Here is a 26,116-nt window from a genome sequence, read left to right on the forward strand (position 1 = left end):
GCTTTCCTTAAAAAAAAACATGACCTTGTCTTGTTCTGTGTCCTGAACTCTTCGTCTGCTTTATCTGTCACTTTCACATACTCTTAGTTCTTCAACACATTTCCTCTCATCACTCTGTGCCTTCATTAGTATAGAGTTATGTACATTGCATTACCGCCATCTGTTGATCTCACTCCCTTTTCAGCTTCCCTATCCTTTAAAGCTGACTTTAGAGTCCTGTCTTCCTCTTAAAAAAAAAAAAAAAAAAAAAATTAAAAATAAGTGCTTCCTTCTCTGATCAATGACTCCACTGCACTGAATGGATTAAATTGATCTGAATTTTATGTTTGCCATGCTGCCAGATAATTGCATGAATACAGAATAGAACACTACTGCTATTACTACTACTAGGCTACTAATAAAAATAATAATAATAGTCATAATAATAATCAGAGTTGTTTATTTTACAATACTTAATCATACTTAAATTGAGGAAAAGCTGGTTTTAGCAGAAAGGTGTCAGAACACACAATGCATCACTGTTTCGGTGGCAAGAAAGGGGACCTTCTCAATATTAGGCAGATGATAAGCGTATTATTTTAAATCTCTTTCTTTCTGTATATAAATTCGCCATTAGGGGGCAGCAGAGCGACTTTTTCTTCTTCTCATTTTCTTTTCTTTCACGTCAGATTAAAAGTCGTTTTAAATGTATTTTAAAAGTTCACATTTTTGGTGCTTAAATTATAAGGAAAAAAAAGTATATAATATAAAAATATAAAAAATATTACATCTACGATGTTATAGTAGTATATATCATACATGCAATGACTTTCGAAAATACCACAAATGTAGTATCAGGTTGAGTCACGTGACATGAAATAAGAATCACATGTCTTAGCCAGCAGGGAAGAGAGAGGCGGGTGGGGATGGGGTGTAAAATCAAGCCGAAAACTGCACATTTCTCCATCGATTTTAACCCGAATGTGAACTGAATGTGAGTAGATGTTGGTCGTACGCGTGTTGTGATGTTTATTATTAAGTTGTTGCAGAGTAGTGGACTGCTCTCACCTACTGCTCAGTGCACTAGGGTGCATTTACTTTTGCTTGTCTTCTTTAAAGTGACAGAGCTGACATGATTAAGAGGACAACCTGTTGATTGTAAAAGAAAAACAAAACAAACCCCTGTTGGTTGTTTCCCTACAGCGCCACCGTCAGTATCACCTTTATCATGGCGTCCTGGGAGCAGAGAATTTCCTCTTTTTTACTAAGTCCATCTCAGTATCTGTCCTGCACCACGCCGGAGAGCTTTCTAGCTGAACTTCTTGACAAACTGAGGGATGGCAAAGCGCATGACAGCAAGAAGGTAAGTCAAAAAAGGATACAAGGGGGGTTTAAGTCAAACTGGGACTCGTGATGAAATTTCTGGTTAATGAAGGAGTAAAACTGATTAACATTAAAGAAGACTTCGATCACAGTAGGCAATTAAATAAATAAATCATTTTTATATTATATATCTATTTAGATTTTAAAATGGCGAATTTGAAGATAAATATTAACTTGCCAGATCTATTTCTCGCTATAATCCCCTGCTACACTAATGCACGTATCCCATGCATTTCACTAGTGCTTGGATACCATCAAGGTAGAAAGTTTTCTTGGTATGTCAGAGCCATGATCGGAAACTTCTCCCAGGTACCCCGTGTCCATGTGGAAATGGCTTGGAGCGTGGTCAGGACTATACTCAATTCAATTTTATTTGTATAGCGCTTTTAGCAATTGTCATTGTCGCAAAGCAGCTTTACACAATCAAAAGAATTATTTAAGTTTGTATGGAATGTGAATTTGTATGAATCAAAATGGTCAGTTTGTCCCTGATGAGCAAGCCGAGGGCGACAGTGGCAAGGAAAAACTCCCCGAGATGGTAATAAGAAGAAACCTTGAGAGGAACCAGACTCAACCAGAATCCTCATTTGGGTGAAACAGAAAGCAGTAAATGATCTGCATTTATACAGTGTGTTAGGTGGCAGGCAGGTCAGCTATAATAGCTGATGTTAATTGATGTTAATATGGAGTCCAGGTAGTTATTGAAGACCCAGGTAGACTTGTAGGAAGTTCCAGTCCTGAACTATCGAACTGTCTAATCCCCAGAGAAACAGTTGCCAACACCAGTCAAGGCCAGAACCATTTTCTAGGTAGAGAGAATCATCCCCAGACACCAGACGCATCCCAGAGAGACACACTGGCGTGTGACGAGATCTTCAGCCAGAAGCGGGGCACCAGGATGGGTCAGACAGGTCCGGAGGGCAGAGGGAGTCTGGATCACTGGCAGCTCGGGAACAACATGTGTAGCTCGACAGAGAGAGAGAAAGAGTGAAAGGGGGGGACAGGAGGAGAGAGGAAAGAGAAAGAGAAGAAGAGGAGTTCACATACGGTGGATGTGGCTTCACAACTGCAGTTGACTCAGAGCTCCCTTGGCGAGGATCGCCGTTCCCAGATATTCAGCCTTCTATAAAACGTTTGCACTGTTCAGTTATTTTACTGCGATTAGAGTCTCTTCACAGTACTGTGCTTAAAGTCTTCTGTAAAGGTCAATCACTTTCAGGGCTTTATTCACCAGAAATCTCACCACCACATGTCCCGGTTTGACTCAAACGCACCCTGTATGAAAAATAAAAATATGAGAGTAAACAGTAAGAACAAGATGCCTAATGTTAAAGATTTTTTTTTTTTTTTGAGTGAATTTATATTTTGAGTGAAACGGCCTGCTTGGAAAAAAAGGCAGCGGGCACAGGAATGGTTAATCTAAGATACAATTTTGATAACAGCTGCTTAAATTTTTTTAATAGAATTTTAGAACATACCTTGCTTGTTAGTTTTTTTTTCTCAAAAAAAAAAACATTTAAAATTGTTAAACTTTATATAAGATTATGCATTTTTTAAAATGTTTTTTTATTTTTATTTTTATGTTAGATACTCCTGCTCTCCATATTATTGGAGCATCCCACAATCCTTTGCCCGACCATGTTAGCGGGAGAAGAGGTGGCGCAGGAGCTTGTGTCCATTCTCAACTGTATTCCGCCCAAATCCATTAATCTAAAATGCCACCTCATGTTGGCCATCACCAACATTCTGATATGCACGTTGGGCTTGTCTAACCGAACAAAAGTTGCAGAGGAGTATTTGCACTTCCTCTTTACATTGATTCGGGACACTAACGATAACGTGGGTGGTCTAAGTCTCCACTCTGTCCGAGCCACCGCTTGCGAGTGTCTTCGAGAAATGGAAACCTGCCAACCAGGTCTTCTGTCACAGAAGCTAGAAGCTCTTTATTATCTAAAGCAGCAAGAAACTACTGTTTTGCACCAGGCTTACTCCATGCTCTACACACAGGCACTCAAGAACGCAGTCTGGATATTGACCCAACAAAACGACATGGATAACGGCAAGCTTAGGAGCGTCTTATCTGGAAATGAAGGATTTGTATGGAAACCTGCAAAGTTTGCAAAGTCTTTAAGCGTGGCACAAGTTCCACAGCTCCCAACCACGCTGGATTACAAAGAACTGAAGTCTGTAACATCCTTGCTTTTGGAGGAATCCTACTTGATGACGTCTCCATCGCAGGGTGCCCTGCTGCGAGGACTCGTCGAGATGGTGGCGATGGTACCAGGCATCTCTCCGGCCATATTTAAGTCTCAGCTGCTCAGGCTTTTCGGGACGACCGAGGTGGAGCTGATGCACGCCACGCTGTTTATGAAAGGCATGTTCACCGACAGCCTCTTCACTGCTGAGGATGAGCATTTCTTGCTTAAACGACTAGTTGGCATGGCGCAACATCCCCTGCTTAGAATTCCAGAGAAGCTCTTTTACATGGACTGCATTCTTCACTTTCCCGAGAACAGACCCATATCTAGCAGTGGAGAGGAATGCTTACCCGTTCTCATTACACCTCAGTTTACTCTATCCCTCTTCCCTAATGTGTTCAACGACAGTACCACAATGCTCTGTAGACTGAACCTTCTCTGCATGGTGCATCTCGAGGCAAATGAGGAAGAGGACGGCCAAGGTCTGAGATATTTAATTGATCACATGATGGCCCTGCTCAGAATAGTAGACAATCATGGGAGCAGAGAATCTGTGGTGACGTCTTTCAGAGCAGTTTACATTTTCCTCCTGCAATTCAGCCATATGGAGAACCTCTCAGAGAAACTTGTCCACCAGTTACGTGAGCTGTACTCCAGAAACTGTCACCTTGCGCCAAATCTGATCAACCTTGCAGATCGAATCCAGGAACGCTTGGAGGATTCGCTTTGGCCAGTCCAGCTGTTAAAGGCACTTCAAAGGTGCATAGTGGAAATGCCTCCTGTGCAACTGACCCTTCAGAGTTTGGGCTGGCACCTAAAAATCTTGGCTCGAGTCGCACAGGAGAGTCAGATTACCCAGAGAAGTACTATTTGCTTCCTTCTTGACATCCTCGTCAATTCCAACCTTTGTGAAAGAAGGAGCTGGAATGTCGGCGCCGCCATTCTCGCGGTATGCCGTAACTTGCTCCAGCACCCTACTCTCAACCAGATGTTCATCGAACTCTCAGATCTCCTGCAGCACATGTCCAGGCGTTATGAGGACACGGATATTCAAGACCACGCCCGGTTCTACTACACCCTTCTTACTAACTTGTCCTTGGAAAAACTTGCAAGCATCCTTGCCAAGGCACCTATAGGAGGACAGATGAAAGTGCGATCTTTGTCAGCCATCACTGCAAGTGAAGAACTTGGCAGTTGTTTGACGGTTCTTCAGACTGAGAGTTGTATCCTCGAGCTTATAAAAGTTCACAAAAATGGTTCTCAGGATGCAGGTCCAAGTGCCGAAGTCCTGAGTGATGCAGACTTATATGAGTTTTACCAGGAGCAACTGAAAACCCCAGGCTTTGCCTCAGAGGTCATTTTGATGTACAACCTCGTTCATGCTAACATGCCGGATCCTAGATTCGATCGAATCTTCACCATATGCCTTCATTTTGACGTTGACACTATGCACTATTCGGATGTAAATGACATCTACGTGCCGTGCCTTTTTAGAGACAGGAAGCCGCATAGCGTCAGCGTGACGCTGAAGCCGCATCATCCATACCCGACGAGTTTACGAGTAAGTGCCATTTTCACCACGGAAGATGGCCAGTCTTGGCACACTCGCTTACCAGACGTTAAAGTTTCGTTCCATGAGATATTTCTTCCCGTGCCTTTACCCCTAGGGACACCACTTCAGGGCAAAGCAGAGGTGTTTGACCGGATTTGGGACACTATATCCTTAAAGGAACCTAGAACTTCAGAGACAAGCCTGTTCTGTTTTAAGACTGGAAGTGAACCTCTTGCGGATCTGATTGAGAAGAATTTCCAAAGTTATCTGATTTCACGAAAAGTAAATGGGTGGAAGGTTCTGTTTTTCCTTCCGCCGCTTTATCACATTTTATTGATGATCAGAGAGGGTGAGGACGCTGTTCAGGTCAGCATCGCTACAGACAACTGGGAACTGCTGCCCCATGTCAACTCCTACTTACAAATCATAACCGCACACTGCAGCACGACAACCGATGATGTTTGAGGACATGGTATTGGAATATGTCTTTAAGCGTGTATTGAATTTTAATTGAAATAATTAAATATGCATTTTTATTATGTTTCTATTATAATCGATTGCCCCAAGTTATATTTCAATGGGTTTGCGTCAAAGGTAGCTACGTACAAAACGTGGCCCAGAAGAATGTATATCAAAATAAATAATTGAAACTGCTATAATAAAATATAATCACAAACTTTAATTTTTATTCTTTTTAAATTACAGCAGCAATGTTGTATTATACAATTTGTAAAAGGTGGTACAACTGAGAAATAAATCAACACGAAACAGACACTGGAGACTCCTTCTGTAAAAGATAAAATAAACTTCTCTTTACAGAATACTGTACAATGTTTAACTGGTATTCACAGATTCTGACCAATAAGGATCGAAAACTCCACAGTGGTGAACATGGTTTAAATCCTTCTCAGTCATATCTTATGGAAAAACATGCAGTACTGGCTTGACTATATTATAATGTGGTCTCTTATACAATACTGTGCGAAAGTCTTTAGTACAAATTTTGTTATACGTGTTTATCATGTCTGCATTATTATGTACAAAACCATTTACTATTTCCAAAATTTATAAAGCAACATATTACATGAGAAACTAGTTTTTAGATGGTTGGTAACTCATTCTCTCATCGTCTATACCACTTTATCCTGTATACATGATCGCTGGGGCCAGGAGCCTATCCCAGGAGACTTAGTTTAAAAGAACCTTCTATAAAGAGTACTAAAGATTATAAGTAGTGTGAAACCCAGGAGCCTACATCTATTTTTGGTTATGTAATATGCTGTTTACTTTACAGGCCATAAATATGTTTCTATGATTTATTAATTTTACATTATGTTCTACCATAAATAGTAAATGTTTTTTTACATAATAAAACACACATTGAACATATAAAACATTTGTACTACAGATGCCTAAACCTGTTCTACAGAACTAGTTATTTATCAATTTTCTGTATTATTGGATTGTGGCCATGGAAACAGCATGATGCGATCATCTAAATCGACTTGTACAGTGGCCCTGAAGTACAGACCATAACAACACCAAGTTGCAACATTTTTCGAAAAGCTAGGGACCCCATTCTTGTTTTTGATTGGACAGAACCAGAGTCGATTCAGAGGTAAGACTGACCAGCATAACTGCTGTAGTGGCTTAGAGTGTATGTGCACGCTTGATGGCTGCCTCGCATATCCTGCATTTGTTTCATGTAGCTTCCACCAGAGGAAGTGTCACCAGAAATTAATACAATGTGCCCATACGTGCCTGCAAGATGCATGTAAATGAGAGGGTTCATATAATGGTAGTGGAGACAGCAGGAACATGGTTTCACACGGGCCATGCGGAAGGTCCTGGTCCGAATCCCAGCCAATGCCCAAACCCAAGCCACTACATGTAGTGTCAGTCCCAAGCCGGGTAAGATGGGATGGTCGGGACTCCGGCATAAAACCTGCGCCAAGCGTGCGTGCAAATTGGATGGCTCACTGTGGCGACCGAGAAAAATCAGCAGGTCAATCAGACAGTATAGCATAAAGTTAACAAACGTGGCAACATTTACGAGAGTACTCAGTTCTCACCAACTGTTTTGACGTGTGTCTTTACCAGTGCACAGTGACAAATATGCATCATATACATTGTGGTGTACATGAAGAAATACGCTCACAACATTGCAGGTTGACAACACAAACACACGGAGAACAGCGTGTTGAGTACATTTCTGCCATTAGACATCACAGCAAAAAATTCTACCTTAAGTCTTTATGTTTTGTGAAATGTTGGCTAAATGTCAGTTTGTACTTCAAGGTCACTGAAGAGTTGATTTCTGGAGTCTGAATTTTTGTTTAAAATCAAGTGTATACTGCTAACATGGTTTGACGCTCTAAAACTTATTTTAAAAGTTGAGGCAGCTCCAATGAGAGAGGCATTGTGTGCAATCTGCAATCAGATACCACTGAAATACACAATAAAGCATGTTTGGTTCAGAAACATATTCTCATAGAATTCTGAATCGATGACTTAATTTCCTGGACACAGATTTAACTTATTTTGTTTTCAGTTATCAGATTTGGTTGTACTCTGTTAGTTTGGAAGACCCTCGAAATTTGGTTCTGTGCTGGCTGGTAGGGCCGTTTGTCTGTTCAGGAGTTTGTCCATTATGCTAATTTCTGCGTCCCGCTTTTGAATGTCTTCCATCGGAGTCCAGGACATGTCGTGCTGCAGTTTGTAAGCGCCGAGGAACTTGTGGGGACAACTAGGACCCCATTCCTTTGGAAGGAAAAAGAGATAAAAGTAGTTATATAAAATAAACATGCAGTGTCATGCAGATGATCATTAAGACATTCATCATTCCTGTCAGATTCTGTTCATCAGTTTTATATTTCACACTGCTGGCTTTTTCCTTTACTGTATAAGCTACAACTTACTCGCTTTAATTACACTTCTAACTCAAGTACCATGCAACCAATTGTGTTAAAAAAAAAAAAAAAAGAACAGAAATAATTTCAGAACCATTTGATTTTTAATTTCAGGGTTTTGCGTAGTAGTAGTTCATTTCTTTGCATGCGTCAAACCATAGCTCTATAACCTCCATAGAAACATTACCCACTTTTGTGGCTCAGTTGTGGTATGGACAATTCGCTGGTGGAAGATGCTTCATACTGCGTTCTAAGGTCTTGTTAATTTGGCTCTTCGCGACAAAGAACATTTTACCTTCGGGGAGAGTATCGAGAAGTACCGCTGGCCGGATTCACGCGTGTACAGATAGTACATGTTTCCTGGCTTCTTCACAACATTACAGGCTGCGTGGTGAAGATCGGCGTCCCTCTTAGCGTCCTCTAACACCTAAAACCAGATATGTTTTAAAATATGTTATTGGTGTGTACAAAAAAAAAAAAGACACATAAAACGAATATGATAAAACCAAGCGATTAAGGAACTGAAGTGGTTTAATGAAGCGATGTGAATTAGTAAAGTGTTTTAGTCTTCTTCCCTCCACAATTATGTTCATATTTATTAAAGAATGTGTATGCTCCTGCTCTCACTTTCTGTACATTATATACAGCTGTCCGCACTTGTTTCCACAGCAACCTCTTGTAGCACACACACACACTTTGCATGAGCTCCGAGACTTGTATTAACCTTATCAAAGAAAGAGTAAAATACGGGACCTTTATACTTCACCAGCTCCGAGATGACACACGTTTTTAAATTTAACGTGTTAATGTGGCAGATGCACTTGTTTGTGTTTTTGCAAATTAAGTGTTACTAAAAAAACAATAATAAGCACAATAACATGAACATGCATCACTTTCAGAGCTGCTGTTCTAGAAAGTTAATCAACACCTTCTGACCAATCAGAATCGAGAACTCGCCAGAACCATGATATTACCTTTCTCGCCTGCTCTTGCAGGTATCTTATTTGCTCAGCGATGACGGTCAGCTTGTTGCATGCGTTTGCTCGGACAAATTCATCTCCCTGAAAAAGAAGAGAAAAAAAAACAACAACAACGCTGTATTGATCAGCAGGAGGAGAATTGTGAATTATGCGAGAGGTGGTGTTTATAATCCTGGCGTACCTTCTGAACCTGTTGAGCCAGAGCCACCAGGTCCATGGGATCTCCAACTCGATTGGTGTGATAAGAGTTGACCAGAACCATGCCGCTCGGGTTGCTGTTGGTTTCCACCATCGTGACTGAAACATGATGGTGAAACGTCAATACCAGCAGGATAGGGTGCTATGTATCGTAAGTCTAACATGTGCACGGTTTATTTGTTGTAACAGTCAGCGAGGATTGGGGCTAACAGCTGTGTGTACATAAGAAAACCACTCGTTAATGAGACTCCTCAGAAAAATTACTTCAGTTTGGGACTGTGTTATGATCTGGGGCTGCTTCAATTGCTAAAGTCTAAGCTTAGCGACAAAATGTGGCAATTAAATGTCAATAAAAAGTCTGCTGATGACCTGAATGTACTGAATGACCAGGTTATCACATCTATGGAGTTTTTCTTCCCTGGTGGAACGGGTATGTTCCACTCTAAGAGATCTCGTTCTGGTTCGTGATTGTTTCTATACTAACCGCAATTTCATCACAGGGACATGGTGGATATGTTTTCTGTAAGGAGGCATTTATTTAATATTTATAAAAGGAATCTCCAGTGTAATTGTCTCTTTCTGTTTGTAACAGCCCGAGGTGCCTTAAGAGAGATATGAATATTTCTATCGCTATTATTATTGCTAATCATTGTCATACAGTCCTTCACATTTTATAAAACACAACTAAGATTATTTTGAACTGAGTGGCACTAACTTACCTGTTGTTAGTTTATCAGGTTGATTCTTTAAACTGACAGCTTTATCCATTTGGCAGCGACAATGTTCACTTGTATTTAATTAATAAAATACAAAAGTTTTAGCTTCAGTTAAAATGGTATCAAAATAGTTGTTTAACCTTTAACTTAAACTATTCTCGAGAAATTCCCTGATTCAGCAAAGCAGCCTGGCTGTGGGGATACCGGAAATGCTACGGGGTCCTGCGCATGTTGATGACATCACACATTTGCACATTGATATAGCGACGTATCCATCGGGGAAAAAATGCGTTTATTTCATATCTGTTTTGTCAAAATATACTTCTTTTAGGCTTTGTTTTATTTAATTTTTATTCATGTATAAATAAAAGCTTACAATTAAGCGCGTCCGTGTAATTATTCTAGTCCTGTAATTACTATCGTAGCAATCTTACTACTACACCGTTTTTAGCACTCCAAATTAAACGCCTGACTAAATACACAAAACATATAGTTTTTCACAATAAACCTTTTTATTTAGAAAGTATTTTCCATACATATAAATATTTTGTTATTATGCACGTTTGTGTAGGAAGCATTAATAAAATAAAAAAAACCGTTCTTTTTGTCTTGTTTTATGACGGTTGGCATTCAATAAATTGCATTACCGCCACCTTGTGGTCTTCATCTCCCTCATCTTCCCTCAAGTAATTTTTTTTTCAATAAAAACTTTACAGAATATTTTCTCCATTGTCCTCTTTCTTTATTTTCCAACACACCTTTTGATTTTGTGACTTTAAAATAATTAATCGGGCAATTTTGTGGTCACATATAAAATATTTTTAGGACCAAACCCCTAATGTAATTATATAATTACATTAATTACATGACTGTTTTGCTTGAAAAAAAAAAAGGAATTCATTTCATTTTTCAGTCATATTAGTTTTGCCCATTGTATGCATATATGACTTTGATAAATAATTATTGTTAAGTAATTCTAATTGGAAAATAATTCTTAGTTAGGTATGCACATTAGAGAGCTTACTATCAATCAAACTATACTTTAACTCTCTGATTTTGACAGTTTGAGATTGACCTCAACATCCACTTTTTACTTGCTTCTTTTGCCAACTTGTGACATGACCCACAGGAATGAGAAATTCTATAATTGTCTCTATTTTTGAGTTAGCAAACAAAATTTCATACACCAGATCCTGGTGGCACATGATTATAGCGCTTACTACAACTCAAACTACACATTTACATTTTATTTAATGATGACTTTATTTGTCTAGCAATGATAGACTGTCCCATGTCTCTAATGCCATTTCTTCTTCTTCATTGTTTAATGGTGGTTGGAAACCAGTACTGCCAACTGTATGTCTTATTCCCCCTTATCTTCCAGTCCAGCCTTCCTTGAAATGTCTAATGCCTCTTTCTGGTGTTGTTTTGATGTTGTCTGGTTTTGTGTCTCAGACTCTTCGTCTCAACACATTTCCTCTCAGTACCACTCGGCATCTAGTTCTATAAGTTGCGTTACTGCTACCTATTGATCTCTCTCTTTCCTCGGCTTCCCAGTCCTTTAAAGAGGACTTTCCAGTCCAGTCTTCCTCAAAAACATCATCAAATGCTTTCTTCCCTAATCAGTGACTCCACAGTCTAAGACTCTCAACATTGCTTTATACTCTCCCTAGGTCTTGGCCGTTTGGTAAAGATTTTAGTGCAACTGTATAGTGGCCTATAGACCCCTCTGGCCTAATTAGCCACAATAAAATATCTCATTTTCACGCCTTAGCAAGTCATGGCCACGAAAAGTGACCAAAGGGTCACATAGTTGTCTCATCAACTGTAATAATTAATAATAATTTTAAATTAACATTTGGTGTTACTAATAACCAGGAGTCTAAGGGGCCACACTACAGTTGCATCCAAATTTTTACCCTACGCCCCGCCCTCTGCATACGCGGCACTGCCCCTCGCTACAGTCCCGCCCCCTTAAGGGCAAAAAGTTTGCATCTCTTGGTGAGGGTCTGTGCTGAGGTGCGCTACGGGTCGGTGTCCATCATGTCCTCCTGCGCCGTGTCTCTCCTCGCTCTACTCCTGGGTTTGTCCATGTCGGAGCCCGGTGCGTGCGAAGCGGATTTCAGCGGTGTTTTGGAGCCGTACGACCTGCTGTTCGACAGCGCCGTGGAGGCGTATTACAGGCAGGACTGGCCCTCGGTCATCCTTAACATGGAACGCGCACTGAGGAACAAGGGCTTAGTGCGCAAAGTGAAGGCTCAGTGCCGGGTGTCCTGCGCCAACCTCACCGCCTTCCATCAGCACGGAGATCCCGGAGAGCTCACCCCGCTCCCCGGCGCCGGGCCCGTGCAGGACCTGGGCTTCTTTCAGCGCGTGCTGAAGCGGGCCGAGTGCGTGACCCGGTGCGAGGCGGAGAAGCTCGGGCCGCCATCCATGCACAAAGTCAGCGAGGAGGTTAAGCTCGAGTTTAAAAAGAGAACTCCGTACAATTACCTGCAAGTCGCTTATTTTAAGGTGAACCATTAATTTTTTTATGAATGAGTTTCTTCATCATCACATCCATGCATCATGCACAGCCTCACCATTATGCATGAAAAATAACACATTATTTATTATTATTTTGTAATAATTCCCCAACAATAACAAAAAAACATATTCATGAGCGCGTTATTAAACCACAAATCACTTTTCTTAACTCTGAACTAGTAATTTTGATTCTTTTTCCACTGAATCGATTCATGAATCACCATGCTTAGCTCGACTCTTTCAGCTACATAAGCGATTCAATGCATTTATGATAACAATGCATTTATTCCTTTAAATATTATTATTGTAATCCTTTTATTGGGATCTATTCTCATTAAATAAAAAACAAGTATTTTTTGTTAATGAGGACGCAAGTAGTTTGCGTTATACAAATTTACACGAGCTGAACATGAATGAGTCGACTCACAGAACGGACTTCTTGTATGAACGGCACATCCCCCCCACCTCCTCCCCCTCGCTGAGATTTAGGTGCCACGTCTTTAGGTGGAGTTACGCTACACGTCGAGACACATTTAAACTTCCCTTACTTAAATCACAGAGATTACATTACTGTTAATTACTGTGAATTTAAATATTTTACTATTTAAATGTCCAGTACGCCATCAGAACATAAGAACGGTGTTTTAAGCGCTAGCATAAGATGCTAACATCACAAACCATTTTTTAAAATATCAGCCTAGTAATAGAAGCACTGGTTACCATGGTTACTGTTTTTTTAGTCGTACGCAGAGGTACTTAGATTCAAGAATTTTATTTGAAAAAAAAAGACAAATAATGAGTATTGTATGTACTAAATAAAAAAAAATAAGACTAAGGAGACAATGATATAAATTATATACCACATAATATAAATATAAAATTATAGAGTTATGTCATAAAAATGTAAAACCAGTGCACTGATGCACATAGTATAGCACTTAGCATGTACTTTACCTTGCTGTAATTTAAACAAGTAAACTGTCACAGATATGTTGTTGTTGGTCTTTCGGCTGCTCCTGGCATGGCTTGGCACAAGTTTTACGCCGGATGCCCTTCCTGACGCAACCCTCCCATTTATCCGGGCTTGGAACCGGCACTGATCCAGTGGCTTGGCGGTTTGGGGATTGGCTGTGATTCAGACCCGGGCCTTACGCATGGCAGGCGAAACACCTACCACTGAGCCACCAGTGCCCATAAACTGTCACAAATATAAAACTCCCACAAAACATCAAGTATTGATATTAATTTAATTAAAGCCATGAGTGAATTAATGAATGAGTGAACAAGTAAATCAATGTACTGTTATTTTTCTTCTACTTTTATTGTTTAAAGGCGGTTGAAATCCTAAAGGTTACATTACTGCCAACTGTAGGTCTTAATCTCCCTCATCTTCCCGGCTTCTTAAAGCCGATTTTTTCAGTTCAGCATTCTTTAAAAAAATGTCTATTACTCCCTTGACTTGTCTTTATAACTACATTTGTACCTCAGCATACAAATTTTATCTGTTCCAGAGGCAAGTTTTAAGACGAAAATTTACATTGCGAAATGCATTTTCCCAATGGAAATACTGTAATATAAATGCAGATAATCTGTTCCAACCACCCTTGATCATTACCAATATTGTCAATTTCCAACACTATAATCATATTTTGTGCATATAAAACAATCAAAACATTTAGAAAAGACATGTTAATTAAGTAAAATATAAAATAAATATATATCACAACCCTTAATTTATGATTAAAATTAAAAATTAAACTGAAAGTGGCTCCTTTTTCTTCTTGCTACCATCCTTGATTACATTCTTAGGACTCATGTTGCTATGTCTTAACTAAATCTTGCTCAGAATGGCAAAAAAACACAAACATATGTACACTTTCTTCGCTCCCACTGGTTGGGCTTGATTCGTTCGTTCGTATGCAGAAAATGCTCCGTATGCCGAGGCAAATTTCATGAGGAGTTTCAGTTCTTAACTACTGTAGTAGACTTGTGACGTAACAAAGCCTCATCTGTCCACATACACAGATGAACAAGCTCGACAAAGCTGTGGCAGCAGCAAACACATTCTATGTAGCAAACCCGGACCACATGGAGATGAGACAGAACCTGGAGTACTACAGCATGATGGCTGGTGTGCAAGAGACAGACTTTAAAGACCGCGAAGCCAGATCGCACATGGTAAAAACAAACAAAAAACACCCCAACAACTTTAAGTCAAGTGTCATTTTATTAAGCATGACATGATATGACATTTTGGTGCAATGTTTCAGGCGGAGTTCCTGGAAGGAAAGCATCTCTACAGCACGGATGAATTTTCCTCATCCATCGAACACTTCGAGACTGCGCTCGAGGAGTATTTTAGCGCAGACGCAGAGTGCCGGGCGCTGTGCGAGGGCGCGTACGACTACGACGGATACAACTACATGGAATACGGCGCTGACCTCTTTCAGTCAATCACAGGCATGCGGCAGATAACGTTTCATTTTCAAAACTTTTACCATGTCAGGGTTTAGTGTGTGTGTCGGTGTGTGGATTGTCGTTGATTGTGTGTGTTTCATTACAGATCACTATCTGTACGTTCTGAACTGTAAGCAGAATTGCGCCATGGAGCTGGCGTCCACCGCAGGGACAGAGAAACCCTTTGAAGACTTCCTTCCGTCGCATTTTAACTATCTCCAGTTCTCCTACTATAACAGTACAATACTTTTTCAGCTCATCCCTGCTACCTGATGTCCAATTATGTAATCTAAATATATATATAATATAACTGAGCAAATGTCCAAATGCTTTTCTTTTTCAGGTGAGCAATACGAGAAAGCCATTGAATGTGCAAAAACCTTCCTTCTTTTTCATCCCAATGATGAAGTGATGAAACAGAACCTTGCGTATTACTCGACCATGCTGGGAGAAGAAAAGGCCGCTGCTGTTGCAGCCAGAGAGGTTCTTACCGACTCCGCTACATGACTAAACTATTTCAGCTCCATGTAGGCGTGTTTGATTATAAAGTATTATGTAATTCTTGACAACGCCACTGCATCACGCTAGAGTTAGAAATGTAGGAATGACAAAGAGGTGCTTTGACAGTGTTTTGGCACACGTGTCATGAATTTTGCATGATGTGAGGGAGTATTCTGTACTTATTTTTAGAGAAAATAAATAAATAAAAGGTAAGCCTGTCTTTTGCGGACGTTACAATGCAGCATCAGGTTGATTAAACACAATAAAATTAGTTTTACTGTCCTGTATTTACACTTTTCACCTTGAGATATATCCAAATGAGTCGAAACACACCACTAGAAGTCATGGAAGAACGTTCTTTCAGCTTTATAGTAGAACTGCTTTACATTTTGCAAAGAAGATGTGCAGCCTACAGTGACATAAACACACGCTTGTCATGAGTGTTAGAAATTGTTAGGGTTTTTTGACATTGTATGAACTTTCCCATGACTCCATCACTTATATCTCTCTTTGTTTTTATCCTTAGGCTGTTCAGCAGTATATCAAGAACTCCTTGCTGGAGAAAGAGCTCTTGTATTTCGGATATGAAATTTTCGGAATAACATTTGTTGATCCTGTAAGTTCCTATTAAACCCTAAAGATCCTTTAAGCATTTAATCACAACTCTGATAAACAAAGTGATATTCTACATTTAAATCCAATTGTTTTATTAGTCCTGGTTACTAATAAAACAATTGGAAGTTTTTAATGGAAATTTTTAAACCTAATTACAAAATTAAGAACTTTGGCCAACACTGCAACTCTCTCTTTGTTGTTGTTTTTCAGGACATGTGGACACCAGAAGAAATCATGCCTAAGAAACTCAGGGACAAACAAAAGTAATACGTTAAACTTAATAATGAGATTTGTTTAAATATAATTATACCACAGCATTGCTGATTTCTCAAATCAGATGCCGTTCATTAATTTGTATAATCGGTTTATATTAAATGTTTTTTTTTCTTTTTTTCTCCTATTGTTTTGTACACATGATTGTACACTCTGCATTTAATCCCGAATTGCCTTCTGTAAGCATCCCACTCGAACGAGCACTGTTGATTGCTGAACCTTTTTTCTTATAATGTTCCAAAACTGGCCCTTGAGAATCCCAGACAACTATAAGCATTGATGAATTTTCCACCTGATGGTTGTCTTTTGAACTTTTTCTCAGTTGACTGAGAATGTTTCCGTTCCATACTCTGCTATTTACTCTCGGGCTTGTAGTGAAGAATCCGTCAGTAATGATTCTCTTTAGAAAACTTTCACCTTCCTAGTATCATTCCGAATTTTACAGATAACCCAACGCTCAATGAGCTGTTTTGTCTTCAGTTATACCCTCAGACCACAAAGAAAAACAACAAAAAAAAGAATCTTTGCATACTTTTCTTCTTTCTTGCAATTCACAAGCCGGGCATCCATTTTTGCTCGCACCGCAGTTACAAATAAACTGATATAACTGATGAAAGAGACAATAAGGATGTAAAATGCAGTGTCTGGAAATTTGCTGTTGTGTTTTGTCTGTTCTGTGTTTAAGCACACCATTTTAGCCTTGATCAATTTCTTTTAACAGTGTTTTTCTTTCCATCACCCTAATAAACGATTATAAGTGCGATTCACACTGTGTCTCTGTGCTGCTCAGGGCTGATCGAGAGACAGCGGCTCGCATCACAGAGGAGATCGGCAATCTCATGAAGGAAATCGAGACGTTGGTGGAGGAGAAGACCAAGGAATCATCCGACATTACCAAGATGATTAAAGATGGTATGAATTGTACATAGAAGTGCAAAAGTTTGTACACCGCAGGAGAAAAAAAAGGAGGAAATGAACATAAAAATGTTTGCAGAATCTCTTTAACTATCTTTAATCCTTTTTAAAAACTATCAGAACTGTTCAGTTGTAATAACTCTTCTGCCCACTTCCGTAGAATATTTATCTGATGTTTTAATTCCAGGAAACAGTAAATCTACACTTACTCCAGAGGCAAGCTCGGCACTCGATGGCATCACGGTTAGCATGGCGTCCAAAGCTCTGAATGGTTCACAGAGAGTTGTCCTGGACGGAGTCATCACCGACGACGAATGTCGGGAATTACACCGGCTTTCAAATGTAGGTGATAACAGTGAGAAATAAACACAGACCATTTTCTGTACTAAATCCAGTGACCTAGCCAGCATGCTAACATGAATTACCCTCCTATTTTACTCTCATCAAAGGGTTCAGTTTCTATGAATATGCATGAACTCACCCAGGTTTTCAACAGACAGGGGTGTTTCATGAGTGTCTGTAAATTATAGTTAGACTGTTGATCCAATTCAGATGGATTTTTTATTTTTAAGATTTGATTTAATAGCACTAATGTCACATCATCTTTATTCCTGCCAAGTTTGTGCTTTACCTTTAAGTCCTGTAGGGGGCGGTATTGCATCAACTGCTCATAAAAATCAAACGATGAAGGAGACATGCATTACTCTCAAGACAGTATATTTGTGGAGGACCGAACAAAATTTTCACCTTTTATTTTTTGTTTCAGTTCAATTTATTTTTTAAGGAACCTGTTAATTTTAGTTAATCTAATAATTTTATTTATCTCACTCTTTTTCTTACATATGCTTTAAAAATATATTATTATCATCATTATTATTAATTGCATCGTTTGATATGTATTATGTGCTGTTCGTTTTTTTTTTGTCATGGTGTAGCTAAAAAATATTCTTACAAACGACACTAAAGTGGTTGTTCTGGACAGAAAAGTGTTGAAGTGGAAACAAGCATTGTAAATTTGTTCAGCTATATCACTTTTTTTTTCCCTTTTTTTTTTGCTTCAGACAGCAGCAAAGAAAGGTGATGGCTACAGAGGAAGGCCAAGTCCACACTCTCCCAGTGAGATGTTCCAGGGCGTGACTATTCTCAAAGCTCTTAAGGTAAGACTTCTGCTCTGTCATGTCTTTACTTTTTATAGATAATACTCTTAGCTGTAATCAGGTGCCACTGCTATCCTTTGTATGCTACTGTTTAGTGAAGTTTGTTTAGAATTGCAACGAAATCTGAGATTTTTTTTTCTGTTTAATTTACTGTTTAGTTTTAACAAAACTGAACAAATAATTCATTTCCACTATGTGTCAATAGTTTACATTATACCAAATGTAGAATTATAAAGGAACTGCACTATGTCATAAACTCAAATGCAAACATACTGTATATAAATTCACCATTTACATTTAGAAATCCATTTTGGAGTCACATTTTGTGGCGATACTGTACATGAACTGCCTCTAACTAAATTGATCCCAATCCAAATTCTGTGTTTTATGTGGTGGTTGTGGTGTGTGTGTGTGTGTGACAGCTCGGTCAGGATGGTGTGCTTCCTCTGAAGAGCGCTCGTCTGTTTTTTGACCTCAGCGAGAGAGTGCGGAAACTAGTGGAGTCATATTTCAGTCTCCAGTCTTCTCTCTACTTCTCTTACTCACACCTGGTCTGCCGCTCCGCCATCGACGGTAAGAGGAGCGCCGTTCACACGGGAATGTCCAATTTTAGCAAATACTTATAAGGCCTAACCTCCAGAGTTTCTGTCTCAGTTTTTTATGTCATGTTATAATACAGTGGAACCTCGGATTACGAGTAACGCGGTTTGTGAGTGTGCCCGCAAGACGAGCAAAGATTTGTAATAAATTTTGACTTGAAAAACGAGCATTGTCTTGGTTTACGAGTACCAAGTATCACATGATCACAACTGAGCCAACGGTTTTTCTCTCTCTCTTGCGCTGCGAAATTGTGGGTAATCGTCTCCCCTGCTGGGTCTTAGTGCGCATCTCTTACTTGTATAATCAACAGCCATGCATTCGTGTACTGTTTACTATAACACTGTGACCACATGTGTATACGTAAAACATATTTTATTTCGTGTTTGTAAGCGTGTACTATTTCTTATAACACACGTGTGTACAGCGCGAGTGTAAAGCAAAAGAAATTCTCATTACAGAGGTTAAAGATACATTATCTCTGTCTCTGTTTCAGCCTGTATGAGCTTATGGGTGTGCTCGCGCGTAATTTGACACTGTGCCGCACCCCCTTTCTGCTTCACACACACACAAACACTCCCCGGTCTACACAGAAACACTGCTCTGTCGTCATTCTTTTTAAAGGTAAAGTGCGGGTTCATTTGTTTTTGTTTAACTTTACAGCAGTGATTCCGTTAGTATGCGCTCACACGAGTGTCATTAGCGATGTTCCATGAAATGTTTCCGACAGTGTTGCGGGAGAGGGAGGTTGATTTATAACAGCTGTTTATGGAAGTGTAGTCCAGCGCGGGAGATGCATTGTGGGTAATGCAGTCCGGTGTGTTGTGAACGCGGATGCAAGATGTAAGCTAAGCTATAGAGCCCGAGTTTTGTTTTCTGTTTAGTAGTTGTTGTTCTTTTTGGATTTAAGTGCAGGATCCACCGGAAAGTTTGTACTATAGCCCGACAATGCAGCAAAAAAAAGAACAGGCGGGCATCGACCAGTTTGTCCATCTCATCATTACACACACACACACAGCGCCTGCGTGCACAAACGGAAACACTTATCCGTCTGTATTTATTTTTAAAAGTACAGGTTAATTTTTTTTTATTTTGTATTAATGATTTTTACGTATTGATATTTTGGGCTGTGGAACGAATAATTTAAATTTCCATTATTTCCAATGGGAAAATTTAATTTGGTTCACGAGTGTTTTGGAAATGGAGCCCGCTTCCACGAACGAATTCTGTTCTTAATCCAAGGTTCCACTGTACTTAGTTTTTTTAAGTTAGTGCATCATCTTCATTCACTTCAGCAAAAAGCTTGGAAATAAAAGAGCCAGAAATCGGTGTAATGACCTTTTAGAAGCTTTTGATTTTCCAGTCATTCTAATTAGGATTTATTTAAGAGTCCACCCTTTATATATACTTATATATATTTATTATACCCAGTGCCTTTTTGCCAGGAAAATCCAAGCAGCTCATCTAACACCTCAAGAAAAAAGAAATAAATGGTCTCTTTTTTTTTTTTTTTTTTTTTGGAAGCAATTTCCAAATAATTAAAGGTACAAGAAGTGCCTGTTCGAATGACTACACAAACACAAAAGATCATGGTTGACGCAGATGTACACACAAAATGGCTTAATAATGTCGAAGTGAACGTATTTATGACCAAGTCGTCATGACCAAGCTCTGATCTGAATTCCAAATACACAAAAAGTAGACAATTTTACCAACCAAGGGTTTAGTGCATTGTATAATCTGTGTCTTTCTGTCCAGAGAAACAAGAAGACAGAGATGACCTGAGCCACCCTGTACACGTCGACAACTGTCTTCTGATCTCCGAGCTCAACGAGTGTGTCAAAGAGCCACCAGCATATACACACCGGGACTATAGGTACATAGAAACCCGGCACAACATGCAGCCATGGTTTAGTTATTACTGTTTTTACTATACTCCATTCTGCTTTCAGTGCCATTCTGTACCTCAATGATGACTTCGAAGGAGGAGACTTCATCTTTACAGAACTCGATGCCAAAACCATCACAGTAAGAGCTGCACATTGTTCAAAATATTTATGGCCATGTAATAATCTGCATCTAGTTAGTAAAAAAATATATTGTAATTATTGTGTGTGTAACACACAGGTATGTTTATTATGTAACATTTACTTGCCATGATTGTAGAATTCATTTAAATTTATTAGTTGTTGTTAAGAATGAGGTGTGAACACAATGTGAACCAGGAGGTTTTTCTCTCCTCTCTGCAGGCGGTGGTGAAACCTCAGTGCGGTCGCATTGTGGCATTTAGTGCCGGTAAGGAGAACCCTCACGGGGTCAGAGCTGTGACGAAAGGTCAAAGATGTGCGGTGGCTCTGTGGTTCACTCTGGATCCTCGACATGACGAAAAGGTTAGTTTCAGTGGAGAGTTGGTGATCACCGCTTACACCTTCATCTTCACACGGCTTGTCATCATAACACTTATTAATAACTAGTTCCGGCACTGTACATGCATAAGTTTGTCTTGCTGATGCTTGGGCATATATTTTGTCTCTTTGTCTTTCTGTCTCTATTAAAACCTGTTTGTCTAACATTTGTCTCTCATACATTCTGTCTCATTTGATGTCTGTTTCTCTCTTATTGTTTGTTTTTTTGGATTAACACTAGTGACCAATATGACAAAGTAGCCCAGTTTTTTTTAACACATTATGACTTAAATGTAAGAAAAGAATTAGTTATTAATTATTGTTATTTTAACGTGATCATACAGGTTACAAGTAGGAAATGGAAGTTTTTAGGCTGTAAAACTACAGTTTAAACGTTATTTTTAATCATTTAACTTATCTATTACCTATTACTTTTGTTTGGCTCCTTAGGAGCGAATTCAGGCAGAAGAGCTGTTAAAAATGCTCTCCAGCCCACTGAACGCAGACTTCCAGAAAAGAGAGGATGATGGCAGTAAAGAGACGCTGTTGGAGAAAGACAGCGTGATGTCTGACGAAGGAAAAACGACTAGAGAAACTAAAACGCCTGCAGAAGAGCAGGCAAGCAAAACCACAGAGGAAAAGACAGACACGAACGCTGACACTAAGACAGACAGCAAAGACAAACAGCCAAAAGCCACAAAAACAGAAAAAAACAAGGCCAAAACAGCGACGAAAACAAAACCAGCAGGGAAAGCAAAGACGAAAACAAAAGAGACAGAAAAATCGAAGGACAAAACTACAGTGAAAAAGGAAAAACCAGCTGCAAAGAAGACACACAAGCCATCCAAAAAGACACAAAGCAAACAGCCTAAAGCAAGCTTAAAGCCAGACTCTGAAAAGAAAAAGGAGGAATTATGAGCATTGGGCTATTTTCTATTTTTATTATTATTTTTTTTAAGTGCTGTTTTATACATTTTGAATATGTTAACGTGTGTGTATGGGGGTATTATTTTTTTATTATTTTTTTTTTAACTGTCTGACAATCTGATTTCAATTTTTAAAGACTTTTTTTTTTTTTTTTTTTACTTAAAACTGAAAAAAGTCCTTACCAAAAATATTGAGCCATCACTGAAATAAATTTCAAATAATTTAATTAAAAAATGTCTGTGCTGTGTTTTTTTTTTTTTTTTGCTTTTTTGAAATATATATTTTTTTAAAAGATTATTATTATTGGTAATTTTTTTTATTTATTTGTTTATTTTTACTATGTGATCGCTGCAAGTGTATCATACACCTAAGAACTTGTCTGCTCCTTAAATATTTACACCCTCTTGTCCTTCCCCATCTTTAAAGAAAAAATACACTCTGTAAGGACATCCCAATTAAGTAATTTGTTTATTATATGATAATAAGTGAAGTTTTAATTTTCAAAAAAAAAAAAATTTCAAAAAAAAATTCTTATTTTTTGCCCTTGATAAGGGCAGCTAAAAGAGAAAAAAACAACAACAATAATCTTAATATCAGTCTTCAATTATGTATATACTTTAAAGATCCTGTACTTGAGTAAAAGTAGAGGTATCCTAGATAAGATATTACTCATGTTGAAGTAGAAGTCCTCCATCTACATTTCTACTTGAGTAAATGTATAGAATTACTCACTTTCAACGTAATTTACTTAAGTATCAATATTACTGAGCTTGTCTTAGCTCAAAGTAGCTTTTAAGTCATGATAAATCTGTCTCTCTCCCTCCCAACTGTCATCTTGCTAAAGGTCTTTAACCAGCTCTGCTTCTTTTAAACACCTGGGATACTATTAAGCAGGTCCCAAAGGAAACACAATTCAACAGATGGCATAATTCCTGCTTCAAATTCTACGCATCACTGTGGTTATTTAACACATCACCATGCAGAAATGTGATGAAGTAACTGAAGTAAAAGTACAGATATTTTCTTTGTGTTGTGTGTGTGTGTATGTGTCTATATATATATATATATATATATATATATATATATATATATATATACATACATACTGTATATATAAACCAAGTCAGTAGGCAGATTTCACACTGCACTTCGGTGCCACTTAAACACGTTTGAGGATAAACAAAATAAGGTTTGAACCAAAGGCATGCACCAGCTTGTGGACATCACTTACAGGTATTTAAGACAAGACCCTGTAGCGTGATGGTGGGGGAAGTGGGATAGCATAATATTGTCTGCACTTTTAAACATATACTAGGGTGTATATACAGGCCTCATCAACCCCCCCCTTTTCTCTCGTATTTTACCAGGAAAGGCAATTATGGTCACTATTTCTATTTGTTACTGATGTTAAATTATTGTAGTTGGGTTAGGTAGTATGTAAATTAATTGTGTTTTGTATTTACTTATATTTAAATATAGTTTATATACTTTTAATATAATATTAATTTAATTCTAAAACTGTATTTTTTAAAGTTATCTTTTTTTTGGGTTAACAAACAAAAAGAATATATAGGCACAGACCGATTTGGCACCATTAGATATTATTTATACAGTTCGGTACATTATATTACTCTGCAATCATGTACACATGCACTAGATGGCAGTTTTTCATTAGTCCCTGGATGCTTAAAGAAATTAAACATTCATACTCACTAACACCATCAAGGCACTTAGTAGCAACTTTACCGTCTTAAATTGACCTTTATTTGAAATATATTACGATGTTTTATGTTTTTAAAACCACACATGCACACACACGCCTGAAATAATGTGATTTCTCCAGACAAACAATTAATTTATTAAAATTTTCTAATTACAAATTCCCCCCCAAATACTACTAAGAGCAGCATCTTTGTTTCAAGATATTAGTGTATCGTTACCACAAAGGTTCTTAAATTGAGCTGAATTTCCTTTATATCCTTAGCTGCACTACGCTTTTTTGGAAATGTTCCATTCTTTTCACATCTTTTAATGACTAATCGTAGACGTAAGCAATTTTGCTGTATTTAACCAATGTTTGCGCTGAGCACTGCGTCCCACCCAAAATCATTATCTACACAAACACTCGACAAAATCAGCTCCACCGGACAGCTATAATTATCCCCCCCTTATTGGACGCCTCTGAAAATAACACGTCATAGAGGCCTGAGTCAATCACACAAGGTTGGCCGGGATGAATAATCACGTGACTTTGGACTTGATACCATCAGAGTTGGAAACATCCGCCGCTTTGAAGCAAGCTAAAGGACTGACATAGACTGTGGTGAAGTGTGTGTGTGTCTGTGTGTGTGTGTAATCATGCCTGTGTAGGTTTTACATGTGAATAGAATGAGGCCCACACAAGAACGTGGATCCCACAGAGCCGTTCCAATGATGTGTACATAACAGAGCACCATAATGCAGAAGAACAGCAGCTCTCACAATTTTTTTTCTTTTTCCAATTTTTTTTTTTAATGTAAATCTTTTCATGGAATTTCTGTGCATTCTCATTAACTTATTATTAAGTATTCCTTTAAAGATCATAAACCTAATAAATAGATTTCATTTGGTGTCATGGTCTTACAGTAGCTACTGCTAGACAATCAGAACCATGGAGCTTCCTTAAAGAAACTGTATTTAAAAAGAAACCACTTAAGGTTTTACAAAAAATGCAAAAACTCAAGGTACATTTGTAAAATAGATCCCCCTAAATGTCAGAACTGAGGCAAGTGTGGGTAGATATGTGAAAAGAAGAGAGCTGTTAATTTCATACTTGTAGATGTGGCACAGAAGCAGAATAAAACGGCTCGCTGTGTTCCTCCTACTTCTAATGGAGTGGGCAGACCCGACCCTGAGCATAATGCCATGGGCAGCTTGGGACAAAGTACCACTGACTTCAACCTTGTGGGAGCCAGACCAAGAAAATAATAATAATATTAAATCATATATACAGTAACATTTATTTTGACAATTTACACAAAGTAGTAAAGTCTACCACCAATGCTAGATGCACTGGCATGTTTCTCTGAGTGTTAATGTGAAGGTTCTCAAAGTGCCACAGTCTTAATACAAAATGCAAATGCATGACACTTTCTGTAGCATCTATCACTAAGCTATAGTTTGCAGGCTAGTTCATTGCAATACAAATTTGGCTAATGTGTCACAAAGCAGCCTGGTCCATTTTGTCCATTAGCTAGATGACAACCTTTTAACTGGCTTGTAAATAGTGATGCTAGAATTGTGAGCTGTGGACACGTTCTCCTCTGTAAACCCTCATGGATGCATGATTGGGCACACAGGAGTTTTTTATTTTATTTTATTTTATAAAATATAAAATATGTGAGAGCAAAGAAGCAGTAAGCTTGCCACTAGTCAAAGTGTTCAAAATGTAGTACAAATACAAAATCATTAAAAGGTAGTCAGCTAACAAGTGGCCAAGTCGAGCTAGTTCCTGGGCAATTTAGTTAAAAAGTAATGAGCTGTCCATTGGCTAAACCAAGCATAAAGCTCGCTATTGGGCAACATGATTGAAATGTCATCAGCTGGTGGCCAAACCAAGTAAAATGTTGTCAGCTAGGTAGCTAATTGCCAAATTGGTCAATAGGCATAATGGTTAAAAAGAAATTATTTAGCTAGTGGCAGAACTGAGGAAAACATTTTTGTTTCACTAGCCAATGTTAAAAAAACATCTAGCTAATAACCAAAGTGAGCTAAAAGTAGTCAGCTATTTGCTACATGCAAGTTAAAATCTAGCTAATGGCACAAGTGGACAAAATATAATTGGCTACC

At 38.6% G+C, this 26,116-nt stretch overlaps 3 protein-coding genes across 3 annotated transcripts; 2 read left to right on the plus strand and 1 right to left on the minus strand.

Moving 5' to 3' along the window:
• Nucleotides 1-884: 884 nt before the first annotated feature.
• ap5b1 (adaptor related protein complex 5 subunit beta 1) lies at nt 885-5,788 on the plus strand. Its single transcript, XM_053484277.1, has 3 exons — nt 885-973; nt 1,183-1,342; nt 2,950-5,788. The coding sequence occupies exons 2-3, from the start codon at nt 1,208-1,210 to the stop codon at nt 5,575-5,577; spliced, it is 2,763 nt and encodes a 920-aa protein (XP_053340252.1). The 5' UTR covers nt 885-973; nt 1,183-1,207; the 3' UTR covers nt 5,578-5,788.
• Nucleotides 5,789-7,124: 1,336 nt separating this feature from the next.
• c23h1orf50 (chromosome 23 C1orf50 homolog) lies at nt 7,125-10,125 on the minus strand. The gene is made up of 5 exons (XM_053484280.1): nt 9,919-10,125; nt 9,183-9,298; nt 8,996-9,082; nt 8,317-8,448; nt 7,125-7,872 (listed from the first exon to the last, which is right to left on the minus strand). The coding sequence occupies exons 1-5, from the start codon at nt 9,965-9,967 to the stop codon at nt 7,687-7,689; spliced, it is 570 nt and encodes a 189-aa protein (XP_053340255.1). The 5' UTR covers nt 9,968-10,125; the 3' UTR covers nt 7,125-7,686.
• Nucleotides 10,126-11,903: 1,778 nt separating this feature from the next.
• On the plus strand, nt 11,904-22,481 carry p3h1 (prolyl 3-hydroxylase 1). Its single transcript, XM_053483603.1, has 15 exons — nt 11,904-12,429; nt 14,467-14,619; nt 14,712-14,901; nt 15,005-15,136; nt 15,242-15,381; nt 15,926-16,015; nt 16,225-16,277; nt 17,078-17,199; nt 17,390-17,544; nt 18,264-18,359; nt 18,782-18,932; nt 20,715-20,832; nt 20,909-20,984; nt 21,206-21,346; nt 21,812-22,481. The coding sequence occupies exons 1-15, from the start codon at nt 11,959-11,961 to the stop codon at nt 22,277-22,279; spliced, it is 2,556 nt and encodes an 851-aa protein (XP_053339578.1). The 5' UTR covers nt 11,904-11,958; the 3' UTR covers nt 22,280-22,481.
• Nucleotides 22,482-26,116: the final 3,635 nt, after the last annotated feature.

Source organism: Clarias gariepinus, chromosome 23, assembly GCF_024256425.1.
Source record: "Clarias gariepinus isolate MV-2021 ecotype Netherlands chromosome 23, CGAR_prim_01v2, whole genome shotgun sequence".
NCBI classification, from domain to species: domain Eukaryota; kingdom Metazoa; phylum Chordata; class Actinopteri; order Siluriformes; family Clariidae; genus Clarias; species Clarias gariepinus.